The sequence below is a fragment of the Ovis canadensis genome, chromosome 23 (genome assembly GCF_042477335.2).
Source record: "Ovis canadensis isolate MfBH-ARS-UI-01 breed Bighorn chromosome 23, ARS-UI_OviCan_v2, whole genome shotgun sequence".
Lineage (NCBI taxonomy): Eukaryota > Metazoa > Chordata > Mammalia > Artiodactyla > Bovidae > Ovis > Ovis canadensis.
The window spans coordinates 33,765,761-33,785,858 of NC_091267.1; the positions used below are offsets into that span (position 1 = coordinate 33,765,761).

The following is a 20,098-nucleotide window of genomic DNA, read 5'->3' on the forward strand; positions in this document are numbered from 1 at the left end:
CACCAGATAAACAAGGTCCCATTCTAACTGTAGCCAGGCTTTCTAAATTGTCTGTGACCTCTTTCATCTCTCATCTTATTTCTCAGCCCCAATTCCACTGGACACAATACTTTTTTTTTCCCCTCTCAGGAAGATCAAGGTATCAACACCTCCTCCATATACAAAAAGTGATTTAAATCTCCCCTACTTCTGCTACCAGAGTTGAAGGCTGACTTCATTTCCAACCCCCTTCCCTGCTGCCTCCCACTGTATAAATTGGACAAGCTGAATGCTCACTTTCTCAGCCTCCCCTGCAGGTTAGCATGCCCACATGATAAAGTTCAGGACAATAAGTATCTCATGAAACACTGCTGGGTAGCAGCGTGGGGGGAAATGCCCTGACAAAGACTGCATGTGTTCTAAAAACGAACAGGGAGTCACAACTACCAGAATGGCTTCCTTCCTCTTTTTTTCTGCCTTAATGCAAACATAGTAACTGAAATTGGAGCAATCATCCTGCAAACTGGAATCCCACAATCATTAGAAGAAACTAAGAGAACTCTATAGACCCACCGCTGAAAACTTTAAGCCACTACAACAAGGCCAGCGGCCACTTATCCTCAGAACTATTACGTGAAAGTAAGAGACCTGTAAAGCGAGCCTCCAGTGCACACAAAAGCACTCCTGGTCTACCTCTTCCTGAAAGTGCTAGCGTCCTGAGTCACTACTCCTTTTGCAAAGTGAAAGATTAACAGTGGCAGAGCACAGCTGTAAATTCTGACCAAACAGTGCTGTTTCAATCAAGAGAAAAAAGCATCAAGATGAAAATCACCAAAGGGGGACTGCCTGAGAGTTGACAGGCAGGGCAATAGAGTCAATGAAAGCAAAGAAAAGAGAAGGCTCAAGATTACTCAAGTGCTAAAGAACAAATATAATTGGAAAAGTACTCCTTTGAACTGGGGGGCCCATAAAACTAACAAATGTCCTACTCCACAAATCAAATTGGAGAATTCTGATTATATTAATCTGCAATCACACATTCCCACTGTGTGAAAAATGCAAGTTCAGATCTCAATTTTAATAGTTACTTTTTGTGCATTTTTCCCCAGTGAATTTATCTTTATGCTTCTCTTTGCTTTGTTTTCACAAAGGCATAGTACTGTCAATAAGTGATCATTTTTGACACTCAAAGAATCTTCAAAATAATTATTAAAGTCACATAAATTATGATACTGACAATAAGAACAATGGTTTCTTCAGGAATTCACATACCCTGGCAGATCTAGTATCCTAACTTTAGGGACAATCACTTCTCTTTTTTGACAATGTCAGTGCAAAAACACCCAAAGATAAGCAATTCTACTCAGTCAAAACAATTTCAGCAATACACTTATTTCAACTCATATATCCCTTAAAGTACAATCCTTAAGTTAAAACTTCAGTTTTTACTTTATTTTCTTACAAATAATGCAATCATACATATTTACACTCACACACACACACACACACACACACACACACACACACCCCTCTAATTCTACACCCAATAGCTTCTCTTCCATGAAGACAGTTTGGTGGTATTATGCTGTAGTATAAATATTGATCAATTACAACATCTATAAGCTACAACAAATTTTTTTAAATGATATTAGAGTAGAATGCCCTAGAAGTGTCAAAGCTTTAGCCAGAAAGAATACCAAAGAAAAAGATGTTTTGGGCTCAATTACAGCAGTGGAACAGAATTTAATAAAGTTCCAACACTACATTTTAATGCCCAAGTTTCTTACTGTCTCTTTGAGTTGACAAATATGTGCGCCAGTGTATAGCAGCAGCAGTGGGAACAGCTGGACGGCTGCATCAAGCACGAAGGGAGCCACGGCACATGCTGCTAAGTGTCGTTCTGATTACCTCGAAATGGCAGCCCATGCAGATTTACACTCGGTTATAAATTAGAACAATTATTTCTCTGGAGTTTACATTTTCTTCATGAAACAGTCAAACTTTCTGAACGTTAAAAAAGAGGACTTTCAAAAAGGATATCTTCCCTTTCTTTGATGATCAATTCATTCTGTTCTTCCAACTGCCTGATCTTCTTCTCAAATGATTCCTGCTCAGCTTTGAGTCTTTCTTCTGTCACTTCCTTTTCCTCACTTACTCTGAAAGAAACGAAATGCTCATGAGAATAAAATAAAATATGTGCCAACAGCTGTGGTTTACCAAAACTAGATTTCTTCCAGAAGTATGTTGGTTTTTTCGGGGATACTTTATATCTTTAAAATTTCTTCTCAAATTAACCTTTCAGAAGGGACTCTTCCACACCTTTGTAATAAAATGTGTATGTGGTTTTTACATTAAGAATTTTTGCAATAGTCAGAATTGTCTTAAATACAGAAAGTCCTATACTTTATGGGTTCCCAATTATGATCCAGGAGAGGAAAATATCTAATACAAAGATTTCATCTCTTCATTATCAAACAGGCACAATTTATAATGATTTAGATTTTTTCCATACTTTTATTTAAATTCTAACAATAAAACAAACAACATATATATCACTTAAATATTTCACTAAACATGCACGGGCAATTTTACTTTTTCCTGGTCCTTATACCCTGCAATCCTCAGTAGCATATAAATGACTGGACGGGAATTTTAAAATGGAATTAACATAAAAAAGGTCTGCACATTGATTCTTAGTTCAAAAAGGATTATGAAGTCAAAAACACTGACCAAAAATATGTATCTTTAATGCTTAACTCTGAAAAGCATCCCAACTTTAAAAAAAAAAAACCTAAATAATAACAACATTAAAACTTACCTTAACAAAGGACAATCTTAATTTTCATGGTACTCTGTGAACAGAAATGTTGGTTCTGAATTTATGTTACTGATAATTAATTCTCCAAAAAGAGTACAACATATTTTACCCTATAAGATCACACTGAGATATGTGTAAGTGAAATCCACAGGGAATCCAAATCTTTTCTCTGAGCATCTAAATGTATTTCCTCCCACACCTGTATTCTAGTAGAACAGTTTCTGAATAACATGGACTCCACAGCCTTTCCTTTGTTGCTAGATGGCGATAAGATCAATGAGATAACAGAATGAAAATTAGAATTTTGAATGTTCAAGAGTTGACTGCATCTTTGAATTCATTTGTGTGAAAGTGCATGGCATAGAATGTTTTTAAAAAAAAAAGGCTTATCTTCTCTTGCTTATCATGACATTCAAATCATTTTCCCAACTCCTATAATTTACATGTAGCACACTACTAGGCTCATGAATGGGACTCAGGCCCTTCTTTCTAAGAGGATAATCTCTTGTACTGATACAATTATAAGGAATCCAGAAAACTAAACAAAGAGCAAATACATATATACATAGAGGATTTATCCTGCCTCTCTTGTTATCATCTTTTTACAATGTCTTCCCTTTTCCTATCAGTATTCTCAACCACATCTGTACTATAACATGTTTCACAGTAATTTTCCACTGCCTCTAAGTTTTTCCTAAAATTGCCAAACAATTGAACCATTAATTAATTCTATCATCCAAATTACTCCTCTTCAATCTATCAACCAGTTTCTGAAATATCTTTGTAGGAAACTGTTCCAGATCCAATACACCCCCAAACTGTAAATCAGAAAACCACATTATATGGTGACTTTGGCAAAGCATGCTTATTTCTCTGAGCATCAATATTCCCACTTGTAAGCAAAACAGGCTAGACTAGACAATTTTAAAAATTCTTTCAAAAAAAAATTCTTTGCAGCATAAGTTCTGTAATTTCTTTATCTATATTATATATACTGAAACTATATATGTCCTTTACAAACATGGAGGGCATTTGCAAAGAAATAAGAAAGAATCATCAAACATTTGGTTGGGTACAAGGCATATAATACTGTAATCTATGCAAAAGCCATAGTCAAAGGCTGAAAGAGGCAGTGTCAAGGGATAAGAGACATTAGAAACTGTAAAAATGCAAAATTTAGCATGACGTTAATATAAAACAAAACAAGTGATGAATCTGTAGAATTATGCATAAAATAAAGATGAAATAGGTATTGCTATATATTGCAAGCTGAGAATAAATAAACACTCTCAAGGTGAGAAAATATGCGGGAAAATCTCTCCCTGTAGATTGGTAAAATCTTAAAGACGAGGCTGAAGAGGAAAATCCGTAAGTAGGTAAGAGAACATTTATTTTCATTTGCTCATTAAAAAATATTAGCCAAATACCTAATACAGGAAAAAATAATCACAGTAACTTTACCCAGTTATGAGATATCCAAAAGGAACCTCACAATGGCCCACTGTCATTTTAATCCCATTCATAAAAGCCATAGAAATATGAGGAATGACCACAGATTTGTTTCTTCAAGAAAGCAAGGTTTCCAAGGTCATAAAAACAATAATAAAAAAGTCCACTATTGCACTGACCTAACATCAAAGTAAATTCACAAAGTATGTCTACAGCCCGCTAGGTCAGAACATCTACCTCAACATTTACTTACTCCCTTTGTTGAAAGTAAAGAAAATCCATGAAAACTATAGGGATCATTAAGGGCAAAAAATGATTGTACATATATTTCATAATGCCAGTGGCTATAATGAGCTTTCCCTAAAACTTAAAGTACTCTATCTAGAAAAACCACTCTTCTCTAAATTTAGTTTCCAGAGATGTTTGAAAATTTTGTTGCTACACTATTCAAACAGAGCTTTTTTTAAAAAATAAAATCTTTTCTCTTATGCATTATGATCAGACTACCCATTAGCTATTATTATGTTCTGGAAGGCTATAAAATTAACAAGCTGTGTTAAGCACAAAAGGCAATACTTCTATAGGCCTATCTAAAGATATGCATGGCTTCTCTGTGGCCTATTAGCATAGTTAATAAGAGCAATTATATTAATACAGTCTTAAATGCTGAGGGCTTGCCAATAAAACAAACTCAAGATTTTATATCCACTCTGAAATATGTCTTCCTATCTAATTTATGTTCAATATTTCCCATGAGGTACATATATGAGAAATTATCTGGTATCGTGACCTACATTTTTACCTAATCTTCTATCTAATTTAGAGTATAGCAATAAGCTAGTTAACAAAACAAGAATCTAAATACACACAACAAAGGGAAATATTTGACTAATAGGATAGAAAGTTAAAAACTCTGGACAAGAGGATATTCCCAGTGTTGGTTTGTTAATTATTTACAAGAAGGACAATAGTCTGTTCATAAAGTAAGAAATCACCATTTCAACATTTGTTTAATGTCCCAGAGTACTTCTCAATAACATCCACAAATTGTACTCTTTTTATCTAACAATAACAGAATTCATACACTTAAGAGTTGCATGGTTGGGCTGAGAATCAAGCCAAAAGGCCTGAATTTACTTGAAGCCTTATGTTTTAGCTTAAACATTCCTAAATATTTTTTTATTTTACTCAATAAAACAATCTTTTCTGTTTTAATATAAAAAGTTTCCCCACGTTCATCTATTCTTTACTTTTTAGTAAAACTAATGTTCAAGAAAGAGATTTACTTTATCATTTTATATACCCCCAGTGTTCTTCCAGGTACTCCAGGAAAGGGTGCTTTCACACTAATATGAAAGACAAGGTGAAGGCAGCAAAGTTTCTAACCCAAAGAGAATTGATTAAGGCTCACGCAATGGTCAATCAGATAAATTTCTTTCCCTGACTGATCTCACATTTCAAAGCAGAGAATGCTGGTTGCATTTCATAAACTCTCAGTATTAACTCAGTGGGTAAAATTTAGAGATCAGATATCCTAGATTTCATAGGATACCTAGCAGACAGAAAGGGATATATTGTTTTCGAGCAAATGTAAATGGATGGTGAAAAAGAAGGGCTTCCATCATTAAATACACATATACACATACACACATATATATAAAAGACTGTGCTTTTATTCTGTGATCACAAACAAGTCAAGAAATGTCTGCTCCTGCTACTCCAATTCTACTTTATATTAACAGATTATAGTCAGCAATTAGGTAGGGAAAAGATATAAAATATGTCTAGATTATAAAGGAAGAAGTTAAACCATTTCTATTTTATATGACATGATTTTATACACAGAAAATCTAAAATATCCACTTAAAAACTGCTGCTGCTGCTAAGTCGCTTCAGTCGTGTCCGATTCTGTGCGACCCCATAGACGGCAGCCCACTAGGCTCCCCTGTCCCTGGGATTCTCCAGGAAAGATCACTGGAGTGGTTGCCATTAGAGCTAATAAAGGAGTCCAGTGAGGTTACACGATAAAAGATTAATATACAAAGTCAATTATATGTTTATACACAGGAAGTAAACAACTTCCCAAAAAATTAAGGAAAAAATTCCATGAATATTTGCATTAAGAAAAATAAAACACAAAGGAATAAATTCAAGAGAAGAAGGAAGATGAGTCCATTGAAAACTATAAAAATATGGTGAAAAGACATTAAATGGCAAGACATTTCATGTTCATGACTGGAAGACTTAATATTGTTAAGATGGCAATATTCCCCACATCAATCTTCAAATTCAACTCAATCTCTATTAAAATCTCAGCAGGTTTATCTGCAGAAATTGACAAGTTGATCCAATCCTAGAACTCATATAGAAAGTGACTCAGAATACCTAACATATTCCTGGAAAAGGAGAAAAACATGGGAATTTCACACTTGCCAATTTAAAAATTTACTTCAAAACTGCAATAATCAAGTAACTGCAGTACTGTCATAAGAACAGATATATAGGTGTACAGAACATAAATAAACACTTTTATAGTAAACTGAATTTTCAATCAGTTTACCAAGAGCACCAAGATAATCAAAGAGAAAGAATTGTCTTTTCAACATGTAGCATAGGGACAACTTTCTGTACACATGCAAAAGAATGAATTTGGGCCCAGATAACTCAAATCACTTACAAAAATTAGCTCTAAATGAATTAAAGATCAAAATGTGAGAGTAAAAACTATAAACTCGTGTAAGAAAACATAGGCATACATCTTCATGACCTTGAATTAGGCAATGGTTTCTTTGATATACCACCAAAAACACCAGCAACAACAAAAACAAAAAATAAATTGGACTTTATCAAAATTAAACAAAAAATGCAAAGAATAGGATCAAATTTTTGCAAATAATATATCTGATAAAGGACTTGTAAATGGAATATATAAAGAACATTGAGAAGCCAAAAATAAGAAGACAACCCAATTTGAAAGGATCTGAATAGATATGTCTTCAAAGAAGATACACAAATAGGCAAAAAGCACATGGAAAGATGTTCAACACTATCAGCCATTAGGTTAGAGGACAGATGAAAATCTTCACAGATTTCTGGTGGAAACGGAAAAAAGTGCAGCCACTCTGGAAAATAGTCTGGCAGTTCTTCAAAAAGTTAAATAAAGAGTTACTATTTCAACCAGCATTCCTAGATATATATCCAAGAGAAACAAAACTTATATCCACACAAAAACTTATACAGACATGTTCACAGCAGCATTACCCAAAATCAGAAAGTACAAGTAACCCAAATGCCATCAACAAATGAATAGATAAGTTAAATGTCGTGCTATCTATGAAATTTAATATTATTTGGCAATAAATAGAAATGGGGTACCAATACATGCTGCCACAGGAATAAACCTTGAAGTCATCATGCTAAATTAAAGAAACTAGTTTAAAAAGACTACATATTATACGTATATTATCTGTATAGTCAAAGTTATGGTTTTCCAGTAGTCATGTATGGATGTGAGAGTTAGACCATGAAGAAGACTGAGTACTGAAGAACTGATACTTTCAAATTGTGGTGCTGGGGAAGACTTGAGTCTGTTGGACAGCAAGGAGATCAAACTAGTCAATCCTAACGGAAATCAACCCTGAATATTCAATGGAAGGACTGATGCTGATGCTCGAATACTTTGGCCACCTGATGCGAAGAGTTGACTCACTGGAAAAAAACTGTGATCTTGGGAAAGCTTGAGGGCAAGAGGAGAAGGGGCAGCAAAGGATGGGATGGTTGGATGGTATCACTGACTCAACGCACATGAGTCTGAGCAAACTCAGGGAGATGGTGAAGGACAGGGAAGCCAGGTGTGCTGCAGTTTATAGGGTCGCAGAGTTGGAGACGACTTAGCGACAAAATACCTAGAATAGGCAAATTCACTAAGACACAAACTCAGTGAGTTTTGTTGTCTAAACAAACCTAGAGTGGCTGTCTAAGGCCAGCAAGGTTTGCAAGAAGTGAGAATGACTGCTAATGGGTACAGGATGTAATGGGTACATGGATTCTGACATAATGAGAATGTTATAAAACTGATTTTGGTAATGACTGTACAACTCTGTGAATACACTAGAAAAAAAATAGAAAAAGAAATCAGAGGAATCTAAATTGGGAAGAAGTAAAACTAGATGACAAGAAAATATACAGAAAATCTGAAAAACATCACCAAAAAACTACTAGAATGCATCAATTTCAGTAAAGCTGCAACATACAAAAATAATATCCCAAAATATGTCACATTCTATACACAAACAAACTTCAGAAACAGAAATTAAGGAAAAAATCCTATTTACAAGTGCATCAACAGATTTTTAAAAACCAAGAATAAACCAACCTAAGAGGCAAAATGGGACTTCCCTGGTGGCTCAGAGGTAAAGAATTTGCCTGCCAATGCAGGAGACACAGGTTTGATCCCTGAGTCAGGAAGATCCCAGGGATGTGATCTTCCCTGGAAATGGCAACCCACGCCAGTATTCTTGCCTGAGAAACCCCATGGATAGAGGGGCCTGGCGGGCTACAGTCCAGGGGGTTGCAAAGAGTTGGATATGACTGAGCAACTAAAACAATAAAATGGTTTCTGTACTCGAAAAACCATAAGATACTAATGAAATAAATTGAGGACAACACAAACAAATGGAAAGATATGTGATGTTCATGGGCTGGAAGAATTAATATTGTTAAAATGACTGTAGTACCCAAGGCACTTTACAGACTCAATGCAATCCCTATCAAAATACAGAGGGCATTTCAAAGAACTAGAACAAATAATTCAAAAAACTGTATGGAAACACAAAAGACCTTGAATGGCCAAAACAATCTTGAAAAAGAATAGAGCTGGCGGCAACACACTCTTACTTTAGACTATACCATTAATACAGAACTACACTAATCAAAACAGAATGGGGCTCAAAGAAAAAAATACACACAGATCAATGGAACAGAATAAAGAATCGATAAATAAACCTATGCACTTACAGTCAGTTAATCTACAACAAAGGAGGCAAGAATATACAAAGGATAAAAAATAGTCTCTTCAGTAAATGGATCTGGGAAAACTAGGCAACTACATGCAAAACAAAGAAATTAGAACATTTTCTAACGCCATATACAAAAATAAACTCAAAATGGATTAAAGACCTAAATGTAATACTGGAGACCATAAAACTCCTAGAAGAAAATATAGCCACAACCACTTTGGGATTCAGTTCAGTTCAATCGCTCAGTCGTGTCCGACTCTTTGCGACCCCATGAATCACAGCATGCCAGGCCTCCCTGTCCATCACCAACTCCTGGAGTTCACTCAAACTCGCATCCATCGAGTCAGTGATGCCATCCAGCCATCTCATCCTCTGTCGTCCCCTTCTCCTCCTGCCCCCAATCCCTCCCAGAATCAGAGTCTTTTCCAATGAGTCAACTCTACGCATGAGGTGGCCAAAGTACTGGAGTTTCAGCTTTAGCATCATTTCTTCCAAAGAAATCCCAGGGTTGATCTCCTTCAGAATGGACTGGTTGGATCTCCTTGCAGTCCAAGGGACTTTCAAGAGTCTTCTCCAACACCACAGTTCAAATGCATCAATTCTTCGGCGCTCAGCCTTCTTCACAGTCCAACTCTCACATCCATACATGACTACTGGAAAAATCATAGCCTTGACTAGACAGACCTTAGTCGGCAAAGTAATGTCTCTGCTTTTGAATATACTATCTAGGTTGATCACAGCTTTCCTTCCAAGGAGTAAGTGTCTTTTAATTTCATGGCTGCAATCACCATCTGCAGTGATTTCGGAGCCCCCCAAAATAAAGTCTGACACTGTTTCCACTGTTTCCCCATCTATTTCTCATGAAGTGATAGGACCGGATGCCATGATCTTCGTTTACTGAATGTTGAGCTTTAAGCCAACTTTTTCACTCTCCTCTTTCACTTTCATCAAGAGGTTTTTTAGTTCCTCTTCACTTTCTGCCATAAGGGTGATGTCATCTGCATATCTGAGGTTATTGATATTTCTCCTGGCAATCTTGATTCCAGCTTGTGCTTCTTCCAGCCCAGCGTTTCTCATGATGCACTCTGCATATAAGTTAAGCAGGGGGACAATATACAGCCTTGATGTACTCCTTTTCCTATTTGGAACCAGTCTGTTGTTCCATGTCCAGTTCTAACTGTTGCTTCCTGACCTGCATACAGATTTCTCAAGAGGCAGGTTAGGTGGTCTGGTATTCCCATCTCTTTCAGGATTTTCCACAGTTTATTGTGATCCACACAGTCAAAGGCTTTGGCAGAGTCAATAAAGCAGAAATAGATGTTTTTCTGGAACTCTCTTGCTTTTTCCATGATCCAGCAGATGTTGGCAATTTGATCTCTGGTTCCTCTGCCTTTTCTAAAACCAGCTTGAACGTCTGGAAGTTCACGGTTCACGTATTGCTGAAGCCTGGCTTGGAGAATTTTGATCATTACTTTACTAGCATAGATCCTAACAATATGGACCTATCCTCTAAAACAAAAGAAACAAAAGCAAAAATAAACAAATGGAATCTAATTAAACTTACAAGCTTTTGCACAGCAAAGGAAACCATTCACAAAATATAAAGATAATCCACTAATGGGAGAAAATATTTGCAAATGATATACCTGATAAGGCGTTAATATTCAAAATATATGAACAGTTCATACAACATAAAAAAAACTGATTAAAAAAAGGTCAGGAGATCTGAATAGATATTTTTCCAAAGAAGACATACAGATGGCCAAGAGGCACATAGAAAAGATTCTAAATATTGTTGATTATCAGGGAAATGCAAATTTAAGCCACAGTAAGATATCACACTTTTCAGAATGGCTATCATCAAAAAGAAAACAAGTAACAAAAGTTATCAAGGATTCAGAGAAAAGAGAACCTTCATATACTTCCGGTGGGAATGTAAATTGGTACAGTTACTGTGCGAAATATTATAAAGGTTTCTCAGAATACTAAAAACAGAGCTAACATACAGCCCAATAATCCACTCCTGGGTATATATCAGAAAACAAAACAAAAACACTAATTTGAAAAGATACATGCACCTCAGTGTTCACTGAAGTGCTATTTACAAATGCCAAGACATGGAGGCAACTTTAGCATCCAGAATGCATAAATAAGACATGGTAAATATGTATGAAAAAAGTGAAAGTCTATGTATCACTTGACTATCAAAATGGAACACTTTTCAGACATAAAAAAATGTGACTTTGCCATTTGCAACAACATAAATAGATTTGGAAGATATTATTCTAAGTGAAATAAACCAGAAAATGACAAATATGTATATTACCTTACAGGTAGAATCTAAAAAATAAAACACTAGGAAATATAGCAAAAAAGAAAGAAACTCACAGATACACAGAACAAACTAATGGTTACCAATGAGGAAAGGGAAGAGGAGAGGGAAGGGAGGAAGGGCAAGCAAGGGGTAAAGGATTTAGAAGTACAAACTACTACTTTTAAAATAAATAAGCTACAAGGATATACTGCACAACACAAGGAATTACAGGTAATGTATCATAATACAATAAATAGAATATTACCATTAAAATTGGGAATTACTACGTTGTACTTTTGAAACATACAATATTGTACAGACAATACTTCAATTTTAAAAAGTGAAAAAATAGAAAATCTTAAAAAGAATCAGGATTTCCCTGGTAGTCCAGTGGTTAAGAATCCACCTGCCAATTCAGGGGACATGGATTCAACTTCTGGTCAGGTAAGACTTCACATGCCATAGGTCAACTAAGCCTGAGCACCACAACTACTGAGCACATGCTCTAGAGCCCACAAGCTGCAATTACTGTGCCCATGCACTGCAATTCCTGAGCCCCGTGCACCTAGGGCTTGTGCTCCACAACAAGAGACGTCATCATAATGAGACGCCCATGCATCACAACAAAGAGTAACCCACGCTCACTGCAACTAGAGAAAGCCTGCAAGCTGCAGTGAAGACCCAGCACAAACAAAAACAAATAAGCAATTAATTAAAAAGAGAGTCTGACTTAAAAAAAATAAAAGAGAATTGAACTGCATATTCTATTCCTATTAAGGAATGACTTTCTTTCCCTTTAAGTATAAGTGGTTCAAGACTCTAGGTGAAATAAGAAATCTGAGATAAAAGGTAGAAAACATGATTTACCCTAAAATTAATATAATAGTTTAGACATCAAAAATGGAAATGACAAAAACGAATCTGAATACAAGATGAAAGATTAGGTAGACAGAAAGTTAATAAAAATTCATGTTTTAAAAGACTTAAAACACATTTTCCAAGGAACAAAGCATAAGAGGCAGTATGATATATAACAGAATAAAGGAGGACTCTTACATGATCATCTCTAAATGCAAAAAGGGCATAAAAACTCTTCTACAACTTAGGAATTTTTTCAGTCTAATAAGGAATATCCATAAAACATCATATCTGTTGTCATTCAGTTGCTAAGTCACGTACAACTCTTTGCGACCCCATGAACTACACCAGGCTTCCCTGTCCTTCATTTTCTCCCAGAGTTTGCTCAAACTCATGTCCATTGAGTCAGTGATGCCATCTAACCATCTAATCTTCTGCTGCCCCCTTTTCCTTACACCTTCAATCTTTCCCAGCATCAGGGTCTTTTCCAGTGAGTCAGCTCTTCTCATCAGGTGGCCAAAGTATTAGAGCTCCAGCGTGTCCTTCCAATGAATATTCAGGGTTGATTTCTGTTAGGACTGACTGGTTTGATCTCCTTGGAGTCCAAGGGACTCTCAAGAGTCTTCTATAGCACCACAATTCGAAAGCATCAAATCTTTGGCACTCAGCCTTCTTTATGGTCTAACTCTCGCATCTATACATGACTACTGGATAAACGAGTATAATATAGTTATACTTCTATGTATACTTCTTCTAGTACAGTTCTTCTGTATATTCTTGTCACCTCTTCTTAATCTCCTCTGCTTCTGTTAGGTCCTTGCCATTTCTGTCCTTTATTGTGCCATCTTTGACCTTTATTGTGCCCAATTTTCCTAAAGAGATCTCTAGGATCCCATTCTAGGATTCCCATTCTATTGTTCTCCTCTATTTCCTTGCATTGTTCACTTAAAAAGGCTTTTGTGTCTCTCCTTGATATTTATAGAACTCTGCATTCAGTTGAGTATATCTTTCCCTTTCTTCTTTGCCTTCTCTCTTCTTTTCTCATATATCATATTATATATACATATGTATATGTTCAAAAATACATATGCATATGTACATATACATATAGCATCTCATATATACATATCTGTAAGGATGAAAAAAACCCACTTTGTCCCCTTCCTTGTACTTCAGGTATAAGTCAGGAGTGTCAACCATTACTACCTCTGTTCAATAATGACTAGAGGTCGTGGCCAGTGCAATAATGAAAAAAAAATAAAATGCATTCACATTGGGAATAGGTAAAATTTTATGTGTCAGTGATATGATTATATATGTAAAATTATTAAGGAATCACAGAAAATATATTAGAACAAGTAAATTTAGAAAAATCACAATGTTACTGTGATAGCCAGCCTCTAAAATGGGTCCTAGTAATCCCTGCCTCTTGCTCTTCTTTAATTCCCTCCCCTTGAGTATGGGCTGACCTAGTGACTATCAAAATTAACTAAATATAACTTCTGAAATTAGGTTACCAAAATATAGTGACTTTTGTTTTTGATTACTTTGGCTCACTCTGATAGGAGCCAGTTGCCAAGTAGTAATCTACCATATGGAAAGGCCCTTGAAAAAAAAAAACTAAGGGAGGCCTCTAGAAACTCAGTCTGAAGAAGACATACCTAGAAACTGTAGGAAGAGAAAGTATGACATGTGATGGCAGAAAATTTACCAACATCCTTAGAAATAGGGAAAGGAGGAAATATGCCTAATAAACTGAGTAACTGATCTACCTAAGGAGGCTTCCAAGTAAGTGCTGGCTGGTTTCATCCTTGTGTTTATAGTAAATTGGGAGAAGAGCGAGAGAGAAGTTGAAGGAAAGGCTATTTAAACAAAAATGAGGCAGGATTTTCAGTTTCAAAAATGCTCAGCCTTCTCCAGAGAGTAAAACTGCTAAAACTAAATGTTTTCTTAGTAGACTGAAAAACCAGGACACTGCCAAGAAAAACAAACTCTAGAGATACAACCAAGGTAATAACTTCTGTTTAAGACCTCAGAAAGATCAAAGTTGATGCCTCAATAGAGTCAAACAAAAAGCACTTTAAAGAGATTAAGACTGGTTCTCACAAATCCTCTCAAACAATAGGGCCTCTAGGAAGCTTACTAGTATTCTAAACTGCTAAAATTTTATGATTATGTTAGGTAGCCATAGATAGCTAATACAGACTTTTACATATTAATCAGTCATTTTAAATGCCTCAGATCATTCCACCTGCATCTGCTTCTTCTGTTGCTTTATCTCTTTCCAACATGATGTTTTATCTTGCTTTTTCATATACTCGCAGTTTTATTGTTATCTGGATATCCTCAATAGGACAGTAGAGACTGAAGCAAATAATCTCTCTGCTTGGCAACGGCAGACTTCCTTTGGCCAGGTGTGTAGCATAGGGGTTGTTTATCTAGTTACAGTTAGGCAGGTTTAAGGTTTACTGTCACCGTCGTTCCCCTCAGTATACCACAGGCTCCAAATTTCTCTAGGGATACACCCCCTCAGGTGGACCAGATGTTTCCACAATGTCTGCCCCCACACTTAGCTTTTGGTCTTCCCTTCTAGAGGGGTCTGTAGCTTGTGAAGTTCTCATTAGTAGTGAATTGTTACTTCTATTAGATACTTATTAGTCTAGCCATGGGAATCTCTATTATTGAAGTGGTGTTCTCTATTATTCTCATTAAGCTTGTGCTGATCAGACCCTGGATACCTGAGTCTTAGAAGTGCTTCTGTTTCTTTTCTATAGTTCTGATATCAGCATGTAACCCTGTCCTGCACCCAAGTTATTTTCTGCCTATCCCCAGCTTCAGTGGTTTTTACCAGTATCATAAGGACTGTATTTTAAGGAAACCCTCTTTCTAAACTTATGGTTATTGCTACATAGAAAAGATACAGAAGAAGGATCCAGAAAATATTCTGTGCCCCTTCCATAACAACTGCTGTTCCTCCTCCTAGGCCTGTGCCAAGAGGGATAGGTCAACAGAGCTCTCATCAAGTGGGGCCTGTGGAGATATTCTGCAAAAGAACTCAAGCTGCTCCTATATTACTGCCCTAGGAGGCTCCCCATTTTAACCTGCCCACATCTGGCCTCTACCAATTTGTTGCCTATGTAACTGAAATGCTCTCACCCATTTTCAGAGGTGTCTGCCCATATAAGCTAATGCTCATATCTCATCTTTTCCTGTAAGCATGCATCTCTCTGGAGATTCTGAGTTGGTTAAATTGAGCTCTCTCTTTCAAGAAATGTCCAGAGCTTGCAGTTTGTTTCACCTTATTTTTAAGTGTAAGGTTGAGAGCAACAATCTCTACAGCCATTTACACTTAGCTTTGCAATTATTTAAACATATTTATATATCTGGTTTTGCTCCTGTTAAATAAATTAACCAAGGAGGCCATTAGACTGAGGTGCTTCTAGTACCTTAGCAGCCTACTTAAGTAAGCTAAATCTATGCCTATAATGCCTCAAGGAGAAGAAATCAAAATCTAAGAACCACCTATCACAAACAGCCACCTACTTTTTCCCAAATAAGGCAACCACTTAAGCTACAGGTAAAGAATCTGCCTACGATACAGAAGACCAGGGTTCGATTCCTGGGTTGGGAAGATCCCCTGGAGAAGGAAAAGGCAACCCTCTCCAGTATTCTTGCCTGCAGAATTCCATGCACTGTAGCCTGCCAGGCTCTTCTGTCCATGGGGTCGCAAGAGTTGGACACGACTTAGTAACTGAACCACTACCATGGAGTTACAGCCAATCAAATACTCATCTAGCTTTGCTTCTGAGCCTGCTTTATAATAAACTCTCTTCCCTAACTCTTGAGCAGTAAGGCCTCCTCACCACTTTCAGCTTAGGGCTTAATTGTTGGATTTTTGCTCAAATAAAGCCTTAAAAATATAATATGTCTCAATTTATTTTTGAAAACTCTTATTCTCCTAACATCTCCCAATTTTCAAAGCTGGAACAATTCTAAGAACAAAATAAATAAGTTTAGACAATAACCCATAAAACTACGATATTTATTAATATTAAGAAATAAACTGAGGCATTATTACATTACCCACAGGAGCTAGGAAAGAGATTTTTATAGAGAGGAGTTGGAAGCCAAGCAAGGAGAGTATTTGTTTGGCTACAGTGTAAGCAGCTGCCTTATTTAGGAAAGCCTAGGTGGCTGTTTGTGATGTGTTATCCTTAGGTTTTCATTTCTTAACGTTAAAGCACTGATAGGTTTTGGTTTGCTTATTTAGGCTACTAAGGAATTAAAGCCACTTAAGCCTAATGACCTCCTTATTTAACTCGGTATTAATTTAAAAAGAGAAAAACTTAACAGTAGAAAAACCTGGCAGAAGCCACCTTCAGTTCAGTTCAGTTCAGTCGCTCAGTCGTGTCCGACTCTTTGCGACCCCATGGACTGCAGCACGCCAGGCCTTCCTGTCCATCACCAACTCCTGGAGTTCACTCAGACTCACGTCCATCGAGTCAGTGATGCCATCCAGCCATCTTATCCTCTGTCGTCCCCTTCTCCTCCTGCCCCCAATCCCTCCCAGAAGGCACCTTAGTCAGGTTCAATTCAGTTCAGTCACTCAGTCATGTAGACTCTTTGTGACCCCATGGACTGCAGCATGACAGGTTTCCCTGTTTATCACCAACTCCTGGAGCTTACTCAAACTCATATCCATCAAGTTGGTGATACCACCCAACCATCTCATCCTCTGTTGTCCCCTTCTCCTCCCGCCTTTAATCTTTCCCAGCATCAGGGTCTTTTCAAATGAGTCAGTCCTTTGCATCAGGTGGCCAAAGTACTGGAGTTTCAGCTTCAGCATCAGTCCTTAATCAAGTGGTCAAGGTCAGTATCATCAGGAAAAAGACATACAATTTCAGGTAGCCCCTGCTATGACATACTGGAAAGGCACATCACTTCTCTGATGTTCTTACCAAAAATGCCTAATCTGAATCTAATAAAGAGAAAACACTAGAATAAATCCATATTGAAAGACAGTGAACAAAATATCTGATTAGTGTCAAGGTTATGAAGGATCAAAGAACTATCACAGATTAGTGAAGACTAAGGAGAAATCTGCATGCAGGCCAGGAAGCAACAGTTAGAACTGGACATGGAACAACAGACTGGTTCCAAATAGGAAAAGGAGTACGTCAAGGCTGTATATTGTCACCCAGCTTATTTTACTTATATGCAGAATACATCGTGAGAAATGCTGGACTGGAAGAAACACAAGCTGGAATCAACATTGCTGGGAGAAATATCAATAACCTCAGATATGCAGATGACACCACCCTTATGGCAGAAAGTGAAGAGGAACTCAAAAGCCTCTTGATGAAAGTAAAAGAGGAGAGTGAAAAAGTTGGCTCAAAGCTCAACATGCAGAAAACGAAGATCATGGCATCCGGTCCCATCACTTCATGGGAAATAGATGGGGAAACAGTGGAAACAGTGTCAGACTTTATTTTTGGGGGCTCCAAAATCACTGCAGATGGTGATTGCAGCCATGAAATTAAAAAACACTTACTCCTTGGAAGGACCAACCTAGATAGCATATTGAAAAGCAGAGACATTACTTTGCCGACTAAGGTCCGTCTAGTCAAGGCTATGGTTTTTCCTGTGGTCATGTATGGATGTGAGAGTTGGACTGTGAAGAAGGCTGAGCGCTGAAGAATTGATGCATTTAAACTGTGGTATTGGAGAAGACTCTTGAGAGTCCCTTGGACTGCAAGGAGATCCAGCCAGTTCATTCTGAAGGAGATCTGCCCTGGGATTTCTTTGGAAGGAATGATGCTAAAGCTGAAACTCCAGAACTTTGGCCACCTCATGCGAAGAGTTGACTCACTGGAAAAGACTCTGATGCTGGGAGGGATTGGGGGAAGGAGAAGAAGGGGACAACAGAAGATGAGATGGCTGGATGGCATCACTGACTTGATGGATGTGAGTCTGAGTGAACTCCGGGATTTGGTGATGGACAGGGGAGGCCTGGCATGCTGTGATTCATGGGGTTGCAAAGAGTCGGACATGACTGAGCGACTGAAGTGAACTGAACTAAACTGAAGGAGATGTGACCACTAAATATGATGTGAGATACTAAATGTTATGTGAACTACTGAATGAGACTTCCCTAGTAGCTTAGATGGTAAAAAATCTGCCTACAATGCAGGAGGCCCAGGTTTGATTCCTTGGTGGGGAAGATCCCCTGGAGAAGTGAATGCCACCTACTCCGGTATGCTTGCCTGGAGAATTCCATGGACAAATGAACTTGGTGGGCTACAGTCCATAGGGTCACAAAGAGCCAGAGATAACTGAATGACTAACACACTGAACTGAAAAATGCTATCAGTGACATAAGATTGGTCAAATGCAAGTGAAGTCTGTATTTCAGTCGATAGTGCTGCACCACTGGTTATTTCTTAGTATTCATAACCATACTCGTGCTCAAGCACTTCAGTCGTGTCCAACTCTCTGTGACCCCATGGACCATGGCCCGCCAGGCTCTTCTGTCCATGGGATTCTCCAGGCAAGAATACTAGAGTGGGTTGCCATGTCCTTCTTCAGTGATAAAGTATGAAGTGAGCGAAGTGAAGTCGCTCAGTTGTGTCCGACTTCTTGCGACCCCATGGACTGTAGCCTACCAGGCTCCTCCGTCCATGGGATTTTCCAGGCAAGAGTGCTGGAGTGGGTTGCCATTGCCTTCTCCGGATAACTGTACTATGGTAACGCATATGTTAACAGTATGGAAAGAGGAGTAAAGAATATATGGAAATTCTAGCTTGGCAACTTTTCTCTAAGTCATACATAATTTCAAAATGAAAAGTTAAAAATAAACAAACTCTACCCTAACATAAACAGTGTGTGTATGGAGAAGGAGCGGGAGTGTCAAACAGGGATTTTATTTTATTGTAGCTTTTTTATAACAAGATGATAGTTTTAATATTTGTATAATTATTCAATATATTAAAATTAGAGGGCAAGGTATACCATGGAGTGAATAAAGATGTAATTTCTGGCTCTGCAAGAGCTAGCATAAAATATCACTCAATATTATCCAGTTCCCTTTGTTGCATCTTAATCAACTACTTTGAAAAGTACTAGAATAATGAGGTATAACATATTATGACAAAAATTGGTTATCTCTTCCACAAATGCTTGGCAAAAGTAGATCATCATGTAGCAAATGCTCACTAATTGTTTTCAATAAAAATCATGTAATTAAAATACAAAGTTTAAAAAACCCACATAATTAATATGGTATACACACCCTCAGTTATAAAGCACTAATCTGATAATACCAAAACTCAAATGTTGTATTTCAAGCTATAGTTCCAATCTTGAGAGAGCAACCTAATAAAATCGTAATATAAGAATTTCTGTTAACCTATGCTCTTCACTCTTCCCTTAACTCAATGATTTTCTTTCTCCTATTAAGAGCTAATAAATCTGAATCCATTTCAAGAGTCATATAAAAATAAACTATGAAAGAAAATAATCAGCATATATATAACCCATGGGTAAAAAGATGTAAATTGGCCCCCAAAAAGACCAAAAAGCAACAGCGTATACATACGTATCACATATACCAACAGCTGTGGCCTTTCAACTTTCTATAACCAAATTGTGACCCAAGCATAATTC

The 20,098-nt window shown here is 37.2% G+C and overlaps 1 protein-coding gene across 8 annotated transcripts in view; it reads right to left on the minus strand.

The window, feature by feature from the left end:
* KIAA1328 (KIAA1328 ortholog) overlaps positions 1-20,098 on the minus strand; it is a 423,903-nt gene that overhangs the window by 348,663 nt on the left and 55,142 nt on the right. For all 8 annotated transcript variants that reach the window (XM_069568685.1, XM_069568686.1, XM_069568687.1 and 5 more), the window contains one exon: positions 2,020-2,135. In XM_069568685.1, coding sequence (XP_069424786.1) covers positions 2,020-2,135 — 116 coding nt within the window. The remainder of the gene's footprint in view (positions 1-2,019; positions 2,136-20,098) is intronic.